Source organism: Parasteatoda tepidariorum, chromosome 3 (genome assembly GCF_982258835.1).
Source record: "Parasteatoda tepidariorum strain Cologne lab strain chromosome 3, Ptep-v5.0, whole genome shotgun sequence".
Taxonomy (NCBI): domain Eukaryota; kingdom Metazoa; phylum Arthropoda; class Arachnida; order Araneae; family Theridiidae; genus Parasteatoda; species Parasteatoda tepidariorum.
Window position 1 is genome coordinate 3,460,048 of NC_141757.1, and position 22,752 is coordinate 3,482,799.

Below are 22,752 nucleotides of genomic sequence, written 5' to 3' on the forward strand. Positions count from 1 at the left end.
TTTTTTTTGTCCCATTCAATATGAAACACCCTGTATATATATATAAATTTTTTTTAAAGATAGAAAATTAAGCACTTTTTACAAACCCTGAACAAAAAAAAGCACCTTTATGGGCTCTTAAAAAATGTAAATCAAAAATAAGTAAGCACTTTTTAAAAATGCTGCACACCCTGCATTAGAAACTGTTAAAATTTAAGTTTCTAACAAAGACATTAATTTACGAATAGATAATTACTGAAAAAAAAAGTTCTCGAATATTTAGTATATATGTTAGTTTATGAAATAGGGCACAGCTTTATGTTTTATACTAACAAAAAAATATTATTTTAATGCAATTGACAATTGTTAGTTTAAATTATAAATAGACAGAGGATATTAGATAGTCTGTCTACTGTACTTTAATCTTAAAGATAGTATTTCTAAAAATTTGAAGAAAAAAAAGAACACTATTTACTTATATATAAAACAAAACAACATAAGTCATAAAGGTACAGAAAAGGACAACTAAACAAAACAAAAGAAAAGGAAAGTAAACAAAAAACTTCCTCAGGATTAAAACCCAGAATTTCAATACAGTTTTCTTCGGGGATGGGGGAGTGGATATTGAAATTTTTCTTTTATATATAAAACTAAACTATGTACATTTTTGTGCCTTTATATGCGCATTCAGTCACAATTTTACTTTATTTGTTACAAAGTATACTCTTTTACATTATTTACATAGTTTTCCACATAATATTTTTAGGAAACATCAGGGAAAAAGACTAGGCTCAAACATTATATACACATAATTTCAATCACATTTCTTTGAGTAGAATGCTAAGCAGTCTGCCAGAAACATTCTTTTTTTATTTTTTAAGATTATCACTAATTTACATTTTTCAACCAATTTTATGTACTTTTTAACCAAAAGAACATGATTATAATTGATTTACTAAAGGATTTAAATTTCTTTTTATATAGTATAATTGGTGTTTAGGTCTCTAAAGTTTATGTACTAAAAGCTATGCAAATGTGCATAATGGCATAATAAAACATGTTAAGCAAAAATAACAGTTAAAAAGAAAATTGTGTGCTTTACATATTGTACTTTGTGTTACTACTTTAAAAGGACGCTATATCATGGGAGAAAATTTTCGTTGCATGATCTCATTCACCTCCATTACTAATTTTAAGTATAGAAAAAGTGAGTACAGACAATCCTAGAATAAACCATGAAGTTTAAAACACTAAAAAGAAAATTTTGAAACATGCAAATGAAAATAAAATAGAACTTAGGATTACAAGACGGGGAAGTTCTCTTCCAATAAATTGTTTGCATTTTGACATTTCAATATAGTTTTTTCAGCAATTTAAACTTTATTGCTTACTCTAAATTGAGTGTTTTTCCTTCTTTTAAATTAGTAATGAAGGTGAAAGAAAATTTGCAATGAAAAGTTTCTCCCATGCTATGGTGTTCTCTTAAGACTAAAGATCACCCTATTTTCTTTTGATATGATTGTACATTTTGGGCTAATTATTTCTAAAAACAAATATAGTTCGTTCACCAGAAGTTGGCACTTGACACCACCTCCTCGGATGCAGATTTCATTTCAGAAAGGGAGTAAAAGGAGAAAATTGAGACAACCCCAAACAGTAAATTCCTTTCTTTTTAGTCGCTTCCTGCTATTATATCTTTTCGTTAATCTAGCTAATATATTTTAAATTTAAAAACTGCTGTTATCCCAGCAAAATATCTGAAAAATGACAAACTATTCACTCAAAAGAGAGAAGTATCAGCAAATGTTAAAAAAGTGGACACAAAGATTGCGTAATTAATATTTTTGTCATACAATCTCTAAATAGCAACCTTGTTCAGGTTTGTTCGCATCCCAAAAATAACGAAATAAAATCATCAGATACCATGGGATGAAGGCGGTGCCAACTCCTGGTGAATGAACTATAGTAAGAGTTTATTTCAGCATCAGTACCTGTTCCCCCCACTTACAAACGTTATGGGGTTTTTAACTTGCAAAATTAATAATAAGCCCAGTGGCAGAATTTATTCGAGCTATTTGGGACTAAACTCTTTAACAATATCTTTCTGCAAGATACTTTTAATAAAAACAAATATTTGTTTCTAATTTAAACTTACAAAAGCGCTGTTTACATATAAAAAAAACTGTATCATTTCATTTAATATGTAATAATTTTTCATTTTAATACTATGGGAGATATTCTTGCATTTTGTTGGCTGAACAAATTATTTTCTTCTTAGATGATCATTTACAAATTATTTTGTAAATAATCATCACAATAAAAAAATAATTAAAAATCATGAAATCCGTAGTAGTAATTGACGCTAAAAAGATGGATGACAAAATCACATGAATCGTACTCCTCAAATGCGTGTTTCGTTTCGAGATCAGATAGTGTAAAAAAAAAACTATTTAAAAATAACGGAGACATCAATAGCAATAACGGGCAAAAATTCAATAAAATTATTGCGTAAAAAAGTGAATAATGAAATGCAATATTCAAATTTTCCATATTGTTTGAAATATATCATATTTAAAAACCACATGATAATCAATATCAATAACTGGCGAAAATACAATCGAAACATTACATCGACTTACGATACTATCGGTGTAAATTGAGCGCATCAAAAAGTGATTATCTAAAAGTGACTATCAATTTTAGTTTTCTGTTGAAAAGAAAACTAAAATTTTTCACTACTTCAAAAGAAAAATCTTTCTGCAAGAACTATAACAATCTACGACCATCTCGCAGCGATTCTGCCACTGGGATAATAAGTAGGGATTTTCCTGTGGGTCGGCATAAGTTTTATCCCTTGAGTTAACCCCCTACTCTGATTTTGTTAGTTACTCTTTGTTCTACTCCATGGAAGTTGCCAATTTTGATGGGGGCGGTACCAATACAGAAATCCTCCCTTTTTCAAAAGAATGAAAATCAGAGTCAATCAAAATTTGTGGTAATTTTGTTAGAAGTTTTATAAGTATTTTGATATTAAAATAATCACACTTACTTATTATTAATTACATACAAAATTAAAAAAGGGTTCATCCCTTTATCAATTTGTGTCAAAAGTCATTTAACTGTAAATTTATCAGGAAAAAACTTTTTAACTCAAAAACGTTCTCATTCTGCTTTCGATATTTTTGCGACACAGAGGACATCTTGTGATTAACTCGGCACATTTCTCACACGATATTAAGTGACCGCACGGCTGAAACACAACTTCCCTCTCTCCATCCATACAGATTTTGCATAGTAACATATCATTTGTAGCATCTGGATTTTGAAAGCCTGAAGGATAAAAACTTATTGAGTCATGAAAGAAACATTACTATGGATGTGACACTATCTGGGCAAAAGTAACCAGTTTGTTATGGTGGTTAAAGCATAATGGTGTAGAGGTTATTCTCGTGGTTCGGTCTTCTACGACCTTCGTCGAACAGCCGACCCAATTTTTGGGTTTGTGACTACTAATGTTCTGGATCAGTACCTCCAGAGGTATGATTTGTTATGGGAACATGGAGGAATTTGTGACTTGTCAGATTCAACAAGCATCAGTCACCATTTACTACACGGGGAGTCTCGTGCCGGCTCGGATCGAACCGACGATCTCCTGGACATGGGCCCAGCGCCCTACCAGCCAGGATATCCCGACCCACCCATTTATTTTATAATCGTCCTTGATCAGCCTACCCAATTTTTGAGTTTACTATTTATGTTTAACTCTGTAGCCTTGTCATTTTAAACACAATCCAGAAGACAAGGGAACTCCTGGAACAAGTATTGGGAGAACTTAGCCTTCGAGGAGGACTTTTTGATGGATAGGAAGACCACGAGAACCTTCTATGGTTAATTTGACGGCTCTAAGGGACTAACCCATGATCCGTCTACCAATGAGGATATTTCACGGTAGCACTGTGGTCGGCGTAACCCGGATGCGAATTTGTATCGACCGGCCGTCTATGAGATTCGAACATGGTTCACCTCATTGGAAGGCTCCACTCCTTGAAGGTGCATGTGAACATTCTGCACTCCCAACTCTATGCAATATTTCAGCCGTTTTCTCTTCCAGCAGGCACGGAGGCTTGCACATACGTGGTTTGACAAAATGGGTGTTCAAAAACTGGCCTTCTCAGACCCCGATATGAATCCCACAGAACACCTTTGGGACAAATTAGAGTGCAGATTAAGTAGCCAGCCACTGAAAGCACTCACTTCAGCTGTCATGGAAGTCTTCTAAGGTACGTGAAGGCTATCATCGATGCAAAAGGGGGATTGACATCATATTAATATGTGCCGCAGGGCGCTCTAAGTTCACGCCACTGGGCATCCGGATAGTTTTGGCCAGATAGTGTAGCTTTATTTTCTTAGATCAAAAAATTATGTTTTGAAGGACAAATACAAAAATAAATGCTGGTCATGTTTGTACATCAATTAACATTTGTCTCATGAATTAATGCATAGTTTAATTATTATAACTATTAAAAGCAGTGAAAGAGTTCCATTACCCCAAACTCAACAACCAGTAATACTAGAAGATCACTAATTGTTTTTGCTTTTAGGGCAAAGATAAGATTCTAGATAAATCATAATAGTATCTTATCTTTAATAGATGTAGATAATTCTATGAATAGATCTATTAATACAACTATCTGGATCTATTAAAGATTCTAGTTATCGATTATGATTATAATCTAGATAAACAAAAGTTAATCTTTTGCGATTATAATCTCTTATGATTATAATCTAGCTTAATAATAGATCTAGATAAACATTTTTAATCTGATCAGTAAAAAGCAAAACACGCCTATAGTACCATAACTTATGTAATTATACAATAAAAGTTCTTACATTGTGTACAATGCCGAAAATTAATCATTAAGGTATAAAATGATTTAAAATTCCTCACATTGCCTCAGCATTGTTTACAATGCCTAGGACAAACTGGTAAAGTAAAAAACATTTCTTACTTTTAATTAGCATAATTATAATTTATCAGTATTATAAAACAATACGATTAACACTAGAAAGACTGAAATATACCTACAGCGCCCAAAAGCATGACTGGATTGTGAAAGAATAAATAATTTGTAAAGAAATTTGTTTCAAATTAATTTTTTATATTATTTAGTTATGTAACAAGTTATTAGTAAATATTAACAATAAAAAAAATTACATGTTGTACAAAAAGTCACAATATTCTAAGAAATTGTGTTATTATATACATCATTGTTTTTCTAATTGAAATTAAAGCAGTCAAAATGACTTCCTTGGGCAATCTAGTGTTGAGAATCCATAATTTTTCTTTCATCCCAATATTGTTTTTCAGCTTCCACTTAATTAAAAATAGTGTAGAAATTAACTTTAAAGTTAACACTGTTAACTAAACTACATTACGATTATTAACTTATTTTAATTGTTTTAAAATTTGATGATTCCTTCATCAAAGAAATATTTTGCATTTCTTCTCTGTAGATAGAAAGAAAACTATTTTATTAGGTAGTTTTTTCCCCTCGGAGAAAAGACATCACTGTTTTAAAGTTTACCACTCTTTATCTCCGTTCTAAACTTTTTATCAAATATCTTCTTCTTTCTTTTATTTTCATCAATTGCTTATTCAAAATAAAATATGTAGTACACATAAAATTCAGATTTTATAATTATAGCAAATATACATATATATATATATATATACACACATAGATATATACACACACACACACATATATATATATATATATATATATATATATATATATATATATATATATATATATATATATATATATATATTTAAAGCAATTTTCTTATTTAATATTTATACATTAATTGCAGTTAAATCGAAATTATATATTTAGATGCATATTTAAAGGAACTTTAATAAAAATAAATAATTAAAATTTTGCTTGGATACAAACTAAAAGCTTAGCAGATAGATCCCTTTGTGGAAAGATAGTGTTAGGTTATTTGTTTTTGAAATAAATATCCCAATAAGAAGTCTAAAAATAGAATTCAGCACAGTAGAAGTGCTTAAGAAAAAACAGTCTATGGAGGGAAAACAAATTAATTCCAAGATTTTTTGCAAAAATGAGAAGTTCCAAACAAAATACTCATCCTGTTCTACACTGAAATTATTTTGCTTAATAATAACGTACACTTGATTACTGATAATTTAAATTGTGAAAAAAAAAAAACTAGGAAACAGATATTTTAACAAAAGTTAATATCTTATGCAAGAGCAAGTTAAAGCAATTACAGGGTGCGTAGCCAAATCTCTCAACAAAAAATAAACACTTTTTAAGTACATTCTAAGCACTCAAAAGAGATATTTTTAAGCGCTCTATATATTAACAAAATGCAAAATAATTTTCAAAGACTTTACATGATCATGATAAAATAACTAGTTTCTGACAAAGAATTCTTTTCTAGATAATATTATCCACCATAAAAAAATAGAGAGAATTTTTTGGTTCGATTTCAGAGGGTGGAAAATGGAGCCTGAAATGGAGAAAGTCTTGCAAAATGCAACAGCCTCAGTTGCACCTGAGAGTACAAGAATCTCACCTAATCCAGCTCAGTAGACGCACATGCAAAGAATTTCATCCACTATGTAAAATGATTGGCGCTATCATACGTTACGGACCAACAGTACACAGAAATAGATTGTAGTTAAAGCTATTTTTAAAAACTCTTTGCTCCCTGTTGAAGCAATTACATAAATTAAATCCAATGCATTACAAGTTATCCAAAGAAATGATAATTACATAATTGCCAGCAATGAATTTTTCTCTTTTTAAAGAAGAGAAGATTTTAAAAGTAAACTCAACATTCTTGTAAGCATAATTTAAGTATAAAAAATATAAAGGGATCAACAAAATGACTCAATTTGTTCATTTAAAGAAATTAAATAAGGTAAGCAAAATAAATTTTTAACTACTTAACAAATATTTAAGGCATTTTTATAAAATTAAATTTTATAATTTGTAAATACTTAATTACATCATTGCATCGCTAAAATGGAATGTAACAATATCTAGATGACTAAATTGGAAAATGCTTACTCAACACACAAGTACAATACTTGTGGAACAGATTGTTTCTTCAATTATAAAAATATTCTGAGCAGTGCAATCATCACAGAAGTACTTTCACAATAATTACATGCATAATAACCATAGTTAGATAATATCGATGCACTCTGTGCGAGGATACATTGGTGTTCTCCAATTGTGCAGATACTTTTTTAATATTTATTGTAATATAAAAAAACTACCCACAAGCAACAAAAAAAAGTTAGCAGTGGGGGAAAGAAAGTACGATACAGACAGCGTAATCATGATTTAAGAAATCTTTTAATGTAATTTCATTAGAAGCGAAATTACTAATACTACTTGTTATGATAATTTTAATATGAATGTAGTTCTATGTATAACTATTAATATTTCTTTAATGTTCTTAATGTTAATGTGCATGCATATTTTTTGTCATGAATAAATAAAAATATTAAATATTTAACTGTTTTGGTATATTTAATAAAATTATTCTATTATCAAAAATATTAAGAGCTTGCAGATACTTTTGGGTTGTAATATAAATTCATAAATAAATATTATAATTCATAAATATATATTCATAAATATATATTCTCATAAATTCATAATATAAATATTTCTGATAAAAATAGAACACTCTGACAGCAATCAGTTGTCAGCCAAGGGAAGTTATATCATCAACAGAAGAAAATTCTGAAGATAGCAATGTGATCACCTAGGTCACCTTTACTTTACACCCATTGTTGGGTGTAAAATAAAGGTGGTCCTTTACAATAACATTTCAGCATGATAGAAATAGTGAACAGCTAAAAATCCATTACTTATTACACAATAAAATAACTTAATTCATAACTAATAGTTTATTGCCCCATCTTCCAGGGTTGGGGTTTTGGATGTCCTAAACTGGTTTCAGGACTCTTGGGTTTCACTGTCTTAAAATGTCCAAAACCTTTAAAAATTCTATACGCGTTACCATTGTGCACCATACTAATTACAAATATTAATAAATATTTTATACTTTTTATACAATTTGATTTAATTTATTAAAGTAAAATATAATATGAAAAGACTTAAAACTTTTGAAGCTCCACAATACAATGAGATACAAAAGTGAATAACTTATCTTTTAAGCATGCTTTAAATACTGATAAATTATGTTTCTGCATAAGGATAAATAATGCAATATTAAAAATAATAATAAACTTTTTAATAAATCAAAAACTCGTCTTCATTTTGTTTCTTATTCAAATATTAACATTTCATTTTTCACAAGATTTTTTATTTAAATTGTGACATAATTTGAGTGAATAGGTTTTGCACAGTTTAAGTCAGTTTTGGACAAAGGGACTTTGGACAGGACGGTATAAACCCTGGATTAATCCTTTCTGTCCTAAATCTTGCTAACTCTACCATTTTCACCAATCCCTAGAACAACTTTTGCAGTTTCTTTTGCATCGCTTCATTCGTTCACCAGACACTGAAACATAGATTATTTCTGAAGGAAATTGTTCAAACATACTTCAAAAACTAGATAACATTTCGAACGGTGCTCAAGACTTTCCAAATTATTAAACGGGTCTAACATGAAACACTCAAAGAAACATAATCAAATCGAAGCCAGACATGAAACTACAGGTTATTTTGGGATCAATATACCATAAGTACAAAATCAGATTTGCCACTCAAATCTGCCTGTGTTTTCCCTGTACATATTACACACAATATATTAAGAGGAAACAACAATTACTGTGCACTTGTGTGAGCTATATAGGACTAAACTATATTTATTAGTTTTAATCTTGGAAAAAGAAACAGCTAAACATACTTAAAGCTATATTAAATGAAATAGTTTAGCATAGCAGAAATATCAGTGTTAAATATCCCATAGATTATGCAGTGAAAGTTACCCATTTTTTAAAAGCCGAAAAGAAACAATATTCTTTGCATTTTCCCTGTTTTTTTTATATTCCCTATTTTTTTCAGATTTTCCCTGTGAAGTGGCAACCCTGTAAATATTATGAGGGGACAAATTCCTGTTATTTAAGTTAATAACCTTTATCGCATCAATTCTTTTTCACTGAAAAATATCAATTAAAATATACTTACTGGATGCTGATGTACTTGCTGGTTTCTTAACTGCATTCAAATCTTCCAAATTTGATACCCTTGGGTTCATTCTAAAGAAGCAATATAATATTCACATTAAAACAGACAAACCAGTATTTTTTAAGACTATGCTAAAGTTTACAAATTCATAATAACTACAATTCACTTTTGATAATTAAAAATTTTCAAGGTATGGCAATTTTTTAAATCGCAAGTGATATTTCTGCTCCAGGTTTTAGCAGTTTTCAGATCAAATGGAAATGGGGAGGTCTTTTAAATAATTTATTGCTAAGAGCAGTATCACATAAACTAATCATAAAAATGAATTGTCATATTGAACAACACTGTTACAGAATTCATCTAATATGTTCAGGCTGCATTTTTTTTTTTTTTCAATTTATAGACAAATTTATTTTGAACAAAGTAGAAGGAAAAAAAAATTTTTTTTTTCTTTTAATTTTCAACTCCAACATATTGCCAATACAAGTTCCCCAGCAACAATTTTATCTTGATCCCAGTTAGGTTCGAAATTGGCTCAATATGGTTCCTATATGAACATGTACCGAAGAACCAATATTGGCTGAATAATGAATATAAAATATCGGATGAATCTGACAATTCTATGCAGGGCCAATGTTGGTTGTAAAGTGACTGTAAAACAGTGGAGGAATCGGACAATTCTATATAGAGCCGATATCAGAAAATAATACCCTTTTGAACCCTTATGGAATTAAGATTCGTAAATATTGGTCCAAAGGCGGACCAAGTTATTTTGAAGCAAGGGTTAGTGTATGCATTTGAGGATAAATAAAAAATAATATATTTGGGGAAGTTATAATTATGCTATTACAGCATGAAAAAAAAGGGAAAAATATTGCAGATTCTCTAACAAAGTAAATTCAGTCGCCAAGGCTAACATTAATCAAAAATAATAAGTTTGAGTACATTTGACAAATTCATGCAAACTCTTTACCAGTGCAGTTCAAAAAATATCCACTAATGTATACAAATAAACTTTTAACTTTTCTAAGGTTTTACAGTTGATAAAAATGTAAAAAATTATGGTTATCTATAGCAATCAGAATTAAACCAGATTTCAAAGTTAAATTTTTTTTTTAATAAAAAATCATTTTGAAATAATGAAAGAAAAAGGAACTTTTTACAACATAATTCGTTGTTTAGTATTATAAATTATTCCTTCATTGAGTAACCATTAACATATAACACAGGAACAGTTCTACAACTACAAGCTATCAAGTTTGATCTGCAAAACAAAGAACAGAAAACTATTGAGAAGTTTCCCAATATTTTCTTACAATAAAACCACTAAGTTTATCTAACAAATCTTGTTGGGACTTTACATTTCATAAAACATTTTTAAAAGAAGTTTAATGCATATTTCTTAGTAATTTAACAAAACCTGAAAATAATAACTATAGAATGAACAAGGATTACACAAATAGATAAAATAAATATTCCTTATATTTCAAAAATTTTAAACCAATATTTAAATAATCCACAAATAATATCGGTTCTTTTACTCTCATCAAATAGAATAGGCACTGTGCCACTTATCGTGGTTTTGGAAAAAATCACTTTTTTTCTCCCATAACGGTACATTTCAGTAAGAAGCTGAAATACATTTATAAGGAAAAAAGCAACTTTTGCCAAAAGTATGATAACTGAGATGGGAAAAGTGAGGAAAGTGGATAAAAGTAGTGTAGTGAAGGAGTATGCAGGGCTCAGAGCAGATCATAGTAGAAAAAGTAATAAAAAAAGTGACTAAAATTTTTTAAAAAGTGATAAATAGGGACTTAATTAAAAACAATGTTAATATTCAGGCAACATCCTAATAAGCTTAAAAACATACAACTTAAGGGTTAAGAGAAATTGGTTAAGAAGCATTTATTGTTGTAGCTGTTTATTGCTTTAATTTACTGCAAGGGAAATTTTTTTTTAAAAAAAACTACATAATAAATATTTTCTAATTTTTCCCCCAACTAAAAAAAAGTTGCATGTTTAACTTTAGCTATTATGGCTTAAAGAAGTGAAAGTATACAACAAAAATATTGTCACTATCATGTAAAGTCAATACACATTTTATGAGACGTGCTTCTCTTCAGGAGTCAAAAAACAATGCGTTTTTAAACACGATGTGAAGAACTAAAAAAATTTTAAATAACTATTACTGCAAAAAAAATTTTACTTTTACAATAGAAATGGCGCAAAATGAATGTGACAAAAAGTAATTAATGAAATAAAAAATAACAATATCTTACAAAAAGTATCAAAAATGAAAATCTGTGCAAAATTGGACACGTAATAGTCCTAAAGGGGTTAAAGTTGAAGTATGCATATGTAATAACATTGCATAAAAAATATAATAAAAAAATATATAAATGGTTGAAAAAAACTCTCAGGGGGAAAAAATTGGAGAGTCGTTACAACATCACATCAATAAAAAATATAAAATCATATTAATAGGAAATTATATAAATGCAGCAAAAATTGTCATGAAACATTAATTTACAATGTATTCACCCTGAATCAAGTGTGCAACAAAAAGTTAACTTTAAGGTGAAAAAGACAAGTAGTAATAACATTGTATTAAAAAACCATGAGGAAAGGGCTGAAAAAATTATAAAAATTCGCATGAGTGCCTAAGGTAAACACTGGAAATAAAACTATAAGAAATCACAATGAAATCAAATACGTCCAACAACCATTTTCGAATAAATCATTAGAAAATAGTTGTTACTGAAATACACATAACTTAATAAACATATTAATTCAAATTTGGAGATATAAAAAATCATGAGAAAAAACAATTAGCAGAACTTTGTCAATCATTTGACGGATAAAACGCTTATAAAACCAAGTTAATTTACAGTGAATAAATTTGAAATTTTTAAATTTAAAGTTCATGTGTCATAACATTGAATAAAAAACAGCACAATTTGAAAAACCACATAGAAAGGAGTGAAAAAATTCTTATTAACTGCTGACCACTAAAGTAATAAAAAAACATCCAACAGTGTGAAATTACATGTCAAAATAAGAGTACTCAAATTAACATGACAAAATAACATCTTATTAAAAAAGAATCAAATTTTTAGAAAGAGAAAAAAATAATAATAAAAAATATAACATAAAAGTAAACATTTTATTAATGTTTATTCCTTCGAAGAAAAATTAAGAACTTTTAAGAACTTTAAATTTAAAATAAGAACTTTTAAAGAGTGTTTAATTTCTATGATGCAAAATTATGCTCTATTAAGCACATTTAAGGTACATATGAACCCTACCGAAAAAGGAAATTCAATTCAAGGAGAAATGCACAGAATTTCATGTCCTGCAGCTCCACAGCAGATAAGAGAACAAAAGTTAAGATGGATGATAAATAAACTCATTCCTCAGTACAGTGAATGGCTTTCTAGCATTTCAAGAGAAATTCATTTGAAAGTGCAAATTGTCTATTTTATTCATATATTCAACCCTCTTCTAAGCCCCACCCATTTGGGTGAGTCCTCCTTTACTAGAGCTTCTTCCTAGCTCTACTAGATAGCTAGTCCTTCTTTACTAGATTGTAAAGTATGGGTTTAGGGCAGGGGCGGCGAACCTTTATACACCAACGTGCCATTTTCTCTAAAAAATTGCTTAATGAGGTCATAGACGTGCCGTCAAATAATTTTGACTTTGTGATTATTGGGAAAATAATAATACTAAATACTATCAACTCAAAACTCTTTACTTACATTGAAAAAAAAAAACATTTTGCAATAACTTAGTTATACACGTAATTCAACTTTCAAGTAACATTAGTGTGACTTCTGTTGTTGCAGATTAGATGACAAATAACTTATATTAGGTTGTAAGATGTTAGTTTAAGCAGGACTTTTAATTTTTTTTTTCGCTAGTTATTTATTCTTAGCTTGTTTTTTATGGTAATTAATTGTTTTTCAGCATTAATTTTTAATTTTTTTTATTAATATTGTTTATTATTTTGTTTATTTTTTTTTTAGTTTTAATTTAATTGTTACATGTGCTTCACAGTGTAACAACAATTGTGATAGGTGGAGTGCCCAAAATATTGCGTCGCGTGCCATAAATGGCACGTGTGCCATTGGTTCGCCATCCCTGGTTTAGGGAAATGAGAAAATCTTTCTTTTGATGGAAATGGGAGGGAAATTGTGAAATTAAAATTTTAAAAACGTGAGATAAGTGACTAAGCCTTAAAAACAATGAATAAAAGTGACTATTTTTTAAGATAGTGACATTAAGTGAGAAAAGTGACTCACACCTGACCCGGAATATGGCAAATTCAAATACAGTCGCACTTCTCTTTAACGAACTTAGATTTTGTGAATTCTCTACATATCGATTTCTTTCGAGGAACCAAGAACATTTTGGAAATTTCTTTTTAAAATGACTTTCGAATAGCAAAGTGAACTAACTTTTCTTTAAAATCCCCTTTCCCAAAATATTTAAGAACATTTCAAACTTGTTAATGCATTTTATGGGGGAAATGACCTTGAATTGATTTTCACAGCCGCTTAACTTTCAGAGATGGCAGTAAAAATCCTTTCCCTTTTTGTTTGCATTTCAAACGAAAAACTCGGACAAAACAGATTTCATCACTAGCAATTAAATTTGAGAATGCATGTGGTAATGCATGTTTAAAATTACCATTATTATAATTGCAGCTATAATTTTATACATTAATTTAGCTTTTTCGAGTTGAAAATGTATGTAGCATGATAGGGTAACACTGGATAATGTTCTGCTCTATTCTTGCTTTCCATGCAGATTTCTTTCATGGCTAAGATTTATAAAATAGTAGATACTAGATTACAAGATAAAAGTGTATCAATTGCAATTTTAATTATGTCTAGTGTTTATGAATTTAAAACCTGTTTTGCATCATTTAAGTATTTCAAAAGGTGATTCAACCAATTTTCCATATAACGAACTTATTACTGGGGTTTAGCGACTTAGTTAAATAGAGATCGGACTGTATTAGTAAGGATATTTTAACATTAATTCTTTATTTGATTGTATTTATGGTTATTTTTTTTTATACAAAACTCCGTCAGATTAAAAATTTGCTTAACATAGGGATGCAGCATCATGTTAAGGGTCAACAATAACATGAGTCTGCAATCGTAAATATTCAGGGAGTATTAAGATTCTAGTTAAAGAATACTAATAGGAATTACACAAGCAAAATTTCACATAATAAATATAATATAAATGAAATAAATATATTTAATCTAAATTTCTCTAAATATAGTCGAAAGAATGAAAAAAAAAAACAAAAGCTATGAAAAATAGAAAGAAATTTACAAAAATTTCATTTACCTCTAAAGTTAACTTTTACTATTAGTTAGTTAGAAAACAAAATTTATTAATATTCCTGTTATAGCATCTGACTAACAGGATTGAAAATCTTAAAATCATATCCTTCAATATGAACTTTTGAATAAGGAATTCCTCAAATTTATTTTATTTTTATAACAGTCGATGAACAGCCGACCCAACTTTAGGTTTCTGACTACTGATGTTCAACTCCGTAGCCTTGTAATTTTGAACCCAATCCAGAAGACAAGGAAACTCCTGGATCAGTACCCCCAGAGGTATGATTCATTATGGGAACATGGAGGACTTTGTGACTTGACAGATTCAACGTGCATCAGTCACCATTTACTACACGGGGAGCCTTCGCCCTCTAGGGCATGGGCTCCTCCCATTTATTTATAACAATTCATAAGTAATTAATTTTTACTGCTAACACTGAGGTAAAAGACCAAAATAAATCATTACCTTAGTGTTCAAAACACAGTCGTCAAACTATTACATTATTTTTGTATTTTTATTAATATTTTTGACAGCTCAATGATTAAGTTAAAAGACTTCAGGGATTACTTTGTGCATTCCTGGCTTAACACATTATAAAAATGGGATGCATTGAAAACAAAACATACCTTGTATCTTGTTCTAAAAGTTTTTCACAAAGACGATGAAGTGATGAAAAGATTTCTCCCCTCTGAAGGGATTGAACAACCACATCTTCAACCATTGATGAAGGGAAAATTTCTTTCGCCTTTTGGACAATATCGGATTTTAAAACTTCGTTTGCTGGAAGCTGGTCTGACAAAAAATTTCCACCAGTCTGAAAGATAAACAAAACTAAGGTTTACATGCTGCAAAATGAATTTATTTTACACCAAGTACATTCACATTAACACGTCGCTTTGCGGTTCCATGTTCATACCTGCTAACATTGGAGAAATAAAATAACGGAGATTTTACTATACGAGTATATAAGCACTTACATTTAGCACAGAAAAAAATATGTACTTAAATCTTAATCTAAAGAAGGTTTTTTAAATCATTATTTATAATTACTTTAATCATAAACCCAGTGTTGTCAAAATACTTTTTTTGAAAAATTAAATGGTTTAACATTATGTGTTTACGTTTACTTCTTGCATATTCTAATGTTTGAAGTAATATGATTCAGAAAAGTATGGAATAAAAATATTCCAGTACTGGCAATAGCACCATCTGTTGAGGAATAAGATAATTATTTTTACCATCAATGGATATTTTATTGCCATTTTTTCGTTTTAAATTTCTTCAAATACAGAGAAATTAGGGAATATACAGGTAGACAGGAGATAGTCAAGAGAATTCATTAAGAAAAAGGAGAATTCATTAAAAAACAAGAAGACTTGGCAGGAATGTATTCCCGCTGTTACTCTTGTAATCAATTCAATCGCAAGCTCACAAAATGAAGATCTCAAGGGAGAAAATTTTAATTTTCTAGAACAGTAACGATTTATCAAAAATTTAAAGCAAAATAACTGTAAAAAATTCCGGAGACAATGTCTTAAAATTCCAATAGTTTTCAAACAAATTAGAATTTGAAAAAAGAATCCCTTAAATATCTTACCTGCCAATGAATGGAATATTGATTTAGAGTTTCAATTTAGCGACGAATTTAAATTTTTCAGTCTGAATAATATTTTTTAATGTAAAATTTACAATAAGAAGCATTTTTTGCCTTTAATTTGAGATTCTGTTTCCTTCATTATTTTATTTTATTTGAATTTTAGAATTATGATAAAATTTGTTAGTTTTTCTCGGGTGTTTTACAACGAAAAACCATCCAATTCATTCTATTTATTTTTATGTATTTAATAATATCAGGTTGTTTATAAATCTTGCACAGTTCAAAGTTAAATCTCTTTCTCCAGTTATTGTTTTCATTCACACTACCAAGTATATTCCACAAATTCTTTCTTTCAAACATTGCAATACAACTTTCCTCCAGCATTTTCCCTGTCCAAGTCTCAGAAGCGTATATACTTCTGGTATGCATTCATTTATTATCAATATTATTTATCTTTCATTGAGGTTTTAATTATTGAAAAAGAGATTTTTCGGATAAGGAGATGGCTTTCAGGAAGGTGTTACACTTTTCCTTGTGTTACTCAGTAATAGAGTTCAAATTTAACATCAAAGGTCACACTAGTCGAGAGTTCATTGTGTAAGTGTATCTCATTAAATTAAAAACCAGCATCCAGAGAATCCACAGTTTTCATGTAGTAAATAGGGAAAACTGGAAGAGTTAGAGTCTTGCTGCAGATAGAATCAAACGGCAAACACTACTTGGGATAGTCTTAGCCTGTAACAGGCTGCAACGCATTGAAAGAAGATTATAGCAAATGAAGTGAAAAATCAAATTCCAGAGCAAATAAAAGTGAAGTCCTCTGAAGAAGTTGAACAAGAAAGTAAGATTCAATAAGCCAATAGGATAAAGATTTGGAGAAACTTAAATATCCTGAACTCATTTCTGTTCTTATTATACCAATAGGAAAAGAATGTATGGAATACATTTAACTGAAGAACGATCGACTAATATGACGAAAATATACTTCAAAAACTACTCTTTGAATATATGATTTTAAGTTGAACCAAAAGTGTTAACTTATAATTAGATACCATTCTACTCTGCATAAAGAAAGGTTCAAATGGCAGCTAAAGCAGTTCTAACACCTGAAACCAGTAAAAAAATTCCTGGCAAACACCAATGTTCAATAAAACATTGTTTAAAACACATGGAAGAAAAAAATTAGACAAAATTTTTATTTTATTTCCCTAAGATATTCTCTGATAGTGAATTCATCAAATATTAAGTTATGTTTTCAATCCCTTCTTAATTCGATGATTAAACAGATTGCAAATCGCTTCCAAAGTTATTAACGAATAAAAATGCAAAGAAATAAATGAAAATAAAAATACTACTTTCTACAACAGACTAGACTGACTTGCATGGTATTTTTTATTACAAGTTCAACGATGATCAATTCTCGAACTAATTACAGAATGTTAAAACTTAATATTTCTTTGTACTCCCCTGCACAATTTTCCACACACCTTTGTAAATTTAAGTTTTGCTGCATATGTGTTTCAAACTACTAATTTTTAATACTCCCCCAACAGTGTGTTATTTAAACCCTTCAGTGACATATATTTCAGAAAAATGAATTGTTTAACTTTGTTCTTTATATTATTATAAAAGTTAGAAAATGGTTTTTAATTAAAAAAAATTTTTTTTAAATGCAACAACTACCGTATTTATAATTTTTACATACACACAAAAAAGTAATGGATTACACACACATCTTATTCAATTAGAGAAAATTAAACAAAATTTTGAAGCTAAATATAATATAACTAGCATAATATAATATAAAAGCACAACAATATGATTTTCAATACATACATTTTAAAATCTTTTACAATATAGTGTATCCCAAAACCCCCACCCACATTTCCCTCCCTTGACTGAAGTCGTAATTGGTGAAAAACTAGAACTCATCTTATCAGGAAAATAGTGAATAAATTATACTAAAGTAGAAACAAACTCAGCTAGGGCTTCAAAAAATAGAAACGTAAATTTTTCTCTTGCTCGCTGTCAGTTATGGCATCACAAATACTGCACGTTGTAGTTGCCCGAACTGGATTGGGTCGACCCTGGCAAGGGGTTAATATATAGAGAGAAAAATTATAAAATTCTCAACACATATTTTAGGGATTTTAATATCACTTAATTAGACATCAATGGTTTAATTGTCTAACAGTAGGTAATGAGAAGAAAAAAATTTCTTACTAAATTAATTCACATTTAATAACACTTGATCAACAGGTATCTAAAAAAATAAACAAAACACTTTAAAAAAAGTTACAAATTTTCATTTACTTTCTCATCAAACTTACATTGGGTCCAACAGATTTCAGCCTTTTATAAGCAGGGCGGTTTCGAATCATTCTTAAATAGTTACACTTGGGATAAAATTTTGCATGTTCCAAAATTGGTTCATCAAATGGTTCCCAATTAGAAAGACTACCACCACAGTAGAAGCAAGTCACTGCATCTTGGACACCTTTAAAGAAAAAAAATGCATAATTCGGCATGATTGTAAAGCTAGACATTTTAACCTTTTGCTCACAGCTGGTATATTGGACCAAACTAACAAGCTTCATTATGTTAAGCATTGTAAAGAAAGAGTTACTGAAAGCTCAGTTTGCTGCTATGAGCAGCAGCAAACTGAGTTTAACCAGTAACTCTTTCTTTACAAGAAGAGTTACAAGAAAGAGTAAGAGTAAGCAAAGAATTGCTGAAAACTCAGTTTTCTGCTATGAGTAGCAGCAGCAAACTGAATTTAATCAGTAACTCTTTCTTTACAAGAGTTACAAGAAAGAGTAAGCAAAGAGTTACAGATAAAACTCATTTTACTGCTGCTCATCACAGCAAACTGAGTTTAATAAGTTTGTTAAATTTATTTTACCTATTCCAAAGTGGGGAACAAAGGAAACTTCAAACTTAATTCATCCAAAAAGGTGACTCAATTTAAAAAAAAAAAAAAAGTGACAATTTTTTTTTTACCAAAAAAATTAGTAAAAAGTTTGAAAAAAATTTACACATTTTAATTATTAGAATTTATTCAAAATTGAAAAAACTGATTTTTCTAAGAAAATTTTTCTTTCTTTATCAATAAATGGTCCATCAAAAAAAGGACATAAAAATTAGAGGGGTGGAATAAATTCGAATGAGAAAAAAAAAAAACTAAGGCTCAAACTGCACTGAAAGAGTAAAAAAAAAATTTAAAAAATCATATTATAATTTAAAAAAAACTTATAACACTTAAACAATTTAAAAAATAAGACAATTATAGCACAAAATAAGATTTAATATTTATTGGATATTATACTTCCGATATTATTTCAATTTCTCGAATTATTATAGATTTTATGTGAGTTTTAAATAGGAAACTTTATTTTTTGGTTTTTCCCACACTACAAAAAATATTTAAAATAAAATAAAAACAGCAAACAGTTTAAAAATTTGTGTTTTCTTCCAGTTTTGGCATTTTTCAGGCTGCAATAACATACTGAAATATACAAACTATAATAAAATAGGGATTTGAAATACAGTGGTTTTTGAATCCCTATATTACAGTGGTACAATTAACAGTGCTTTTTGACTAAAGAGTTGAATGGAATTTTTCCATTAATTAAAAAAATAAACTTTTTTGAATTAATTCAAAATTATTAATAAAATAAATATGTTAAACATCTACTTTTGGAAGTCTTAAAAGCATATTACCACTGAACCTATACCAATATTTTACACTTCTGTTTTTGAATATATCCTTCTTACCCGTATAATACAATCCACATTCAGCAAGATCAAGAATTTTTATTGTAGAATGAGGCCAATTCCTAAACGTCGATAATCTCTCCTTCAAATCTATCATCCGAGGGTTTTTCGGCTTGTTGGAAACAGAATGCAATACGGACGACTCGGTCGAATACGGAAAAAATGACTTGACACTCGGCGATGCACCTTCAGATCTTGTGAGTAGAGGGCATTTTGGGACTGATTTAATATGTTCTTTTAATGGTTTGTCTCCTGGTTTCCAGCTGCATAATATTAGTTTACAAAACGCGCATTGGACTTTATCGTCCGACTGTAAATAAAAGAACCCAGATGCAACCAGCTCACCGACGTTAATAAAAGGTAATGGCCATTTTCGATCAAACGAATCCCATCTGTTTTTCTCGCTTTTCATTGTTTCAAATAGTGTTTTGTTTTCAGAACTAATATTCAAGTTTTTCCATCCTTTTGGATTATCCACAACATCTGAGTCTCTTGATGGACTTTTAAAAGAAATATGCTTTGAGGCTTTATTGATTTCTGGATTTAAATCTCTGGATAGAAAGCAGTCTGATGGGTTGCAACATAACATTCTGAATGTTTTCCTAAAGGAAAAAAATAAAAAATAATAATCAAACTTATTTGTAATAAGAACAGAAATGGCTTTATTTTTGGCTAATAAAATATGCCAAATTTATTTAACATAACATAAATCTGTCACCTTGCAACAGTAATACATATCACTACAGTTATTAAAAAAAAAAAAAACTTGATATGCTAACATAAAAATTTAAAATCATGTTTAAAATATAAATGAAGCATTAATTTCAAATTAAGCTATAATATATAGATATCTTTCATTTATATAATAATTCAAATAAAAAATAAAACTATTTCATAGTGAAGTGAACCCTTTAAATATTTTTCAGAATAAACTTTACTTCCTTAAAAAGTTAATGATTAGCTAATCACATGTTAAATATTTATTGTAAGTAAGAAATTTTGGGGAGATTTCCGTATCATGATCTGTGGCAGAATAATTGCCAAGTCTTGCTAACTTCCGGGCAGTGGCCCGCAAGAAACTAAAAAAAAAAAAAACATCACAGAAAGGAACCAACTCGATAGGTATATCTCGTAGCCAACACCCGGGGCAAACTGTACATGTTTTTATTTTAAAAAAAGGGCAAATTTAAAACCCATTTGGCACCTTGGCGATTGCAGTTGGCGAAACAGATCCGGAAATATCCCCGAAATTTTTCTCAGTTTGAGAGAATAGTTCAATCATCATTGATAAATAAATAAAAAAGAAAATTAAATGAAAAAGTCTACAGAACAGCATTTATCAAACTTTTTTGACAAAACCTCACCTAAAAATTTTCACGATCCACCTTATGAAAAAAAATCATTTACAAAACAAATTTAATATTAATAAAAATCAAGTTATTTGTTTGATGATTTCATACACAACAAATGCAAAATAATTATACAAAAAATATAAGTTATTAAAAATTTTTAAATTATATTTAATAAAACTTTAGTAAATGAAGTAAACTTGTAACCACATATTTTGTCTTAAGTGCGACGGATGGTTTTGTTTGCTATAGCATAACAATTTGAAATTTGGAGGTAATTATGCTGATTTTATTCTTAAATTAGGTTTGGCATCCAATTTGTTTCGATACTTATTTTTTTAAGAACACGAAGGCTGAGAACGCAGCTTCACATGTGTAAATAGTGACTAAAAGCATTAAAATTTTTTATCGTTTACGCTTGGGTACTCTTTATGATAGTGCAACAAAAAAATTTATTTGTGGTACAGTTTGTGGTGTAACTACCACTATAAATACTAAATGCCAACCCACTAACATATAAGACATGTTAACTTGATTCTATCATGAGGTATCTTTTGATAGATGAAAGTTTACATAGTCGATAATTATTATTCCCTCAAGTTTCACTTTTTTCAGACTTATTGGAATGAACATATATTGATATAGAAATAAATATTCCCATTTTGACATTGAATGGCTTAGACATTAATTAACCCACAAGTTAAGGTTTCTAAAATTTATAGCACTAGGTATCACGTAAATTTCAAGATAAAATCGGCAGCATACGAATTCAAAAAACAAAATATACGTTTTAGGATAATAAAATATATTTGACAAACAAGATGAAAAAAAAAGCTTACTTAGCAAATAGTTGTGGAGAAACGAAGTGCAAATTAATAAAGGAACATCACAATTACAATGCAAATTAAGCTCATCTAATCACTAGAATTGCTAGAGTTACTAAAAATGACTAACTGCGTCATCATTATCGAATTACAATTCAAGGAATACGAAAAACGAAACAAAAAATAATATTAATCAGTTCAAATATATATATACATATCACGACTCTTGCGTAAAGTAATGTCACGTTTATTTTAAGAGATAAAATATATACGATTACATACCAGGAAGTGGTTACAGCAGTAGAGTACAGACTACAAAACAAGGTTAGGGAAGTCAACAATATACCTGAGTTTTAAGAAAAGTCAAATGATTTATTTTGGGCTTTTATTTCAATTTACATTACTAAGAATCTATTTATAAGCTAAGATAAAAATTTAGAATCCTTAAATTCGAAATGATTTAAAATAAAAGTAAATACTCGTGCAGCATCTTCCCCCCAACACGAAACTTGTTTACAAATGACGAGAATTTTGTCCTGAGGCGTAGAGGAGAGCCTTGAAAGTTTAAACCTGTTGCGGAATTCATCGTTCGTAATATCACAAAAAATTTTGATTGGATAAAAATTTTGATCGCTGACGCAGTAGTCGTTGTAGTTCATTTACGTTGCACTAGAGCT

General features: G+C 29.2%; 1 protein-coding gene across 4 annotated transcripts; it reads right to left on the bottom strand.

Moving 5' to 3' along the window:
• Window positions 1-609: 609 nt before the first annotated feature.
• LOC107451069 (baculoviral IAP repeat-containing protein 8) lies at window positions 610-22,752 on the bottom strand. Of its 4 annotated transcripts, none has more exons than XM_016067052.5 (6): window positions 22,358-22,628; window positions 19,903-20,504; window positions 18,459-18,625; window positions 15,158-15,345; window positions 9,177-9,247; window positions 610-3,309 (listed from the first exon to the last, which is right to left on the bottom strand). In XM_016067052.5, exons 2-6 carry the CDS (start codon window positions 20,489-20,491, stop codon window positions 3,125-3,127), a joined length of 1,200 nt encoding a protein of 399 aa, XP_015922538.3. In that variant the 5' UTR covers window positions 20,492-20,504; window positions 22,358-22,628; the 3' UTR covers window positions 610-3,124. The 4 variants fall into 4 exon arrangements, with proteins under 4 accessions (XP_015922538.3, XP_015922539.3, XP_071037868.2 ...); XM_016067053.4 differs by lacking the exon at window positions 22,358-22,628 and adding an exon at window positions 22,091-22,318 and having other exon boundaries at window positions 1,483-3,309; XM_071181767.2 differs by lacking the exon at window positions 610-3,309 and adding an exon at window positions 8,263-8,547 and having other exon boundaries at window positions 22,091-22,752.

Coding starts and splice junctions, on each gene's coding strand:
- LOC107451069 (XM_016067052.5), bottom strand. CDS start 20,491: ATGTTATGTTGCAACCCATCAGACTGCTTTCTATCCAGAGATTTAAAT. Junction 9,248..15,157: donor CTTTTAGAACAAGATACAAG/GTATGTTTTGTT, acceptor TTGCTTCTTTAG/AATGAACCCAAGGGTATCAA. Junction 3,310..9,176: donor AGCAAGTACATCAGCATCCA/GTAAGTATATTT, acceptor TTTATCCTTCAG/GCTTTCAAAATCCAGATGCT.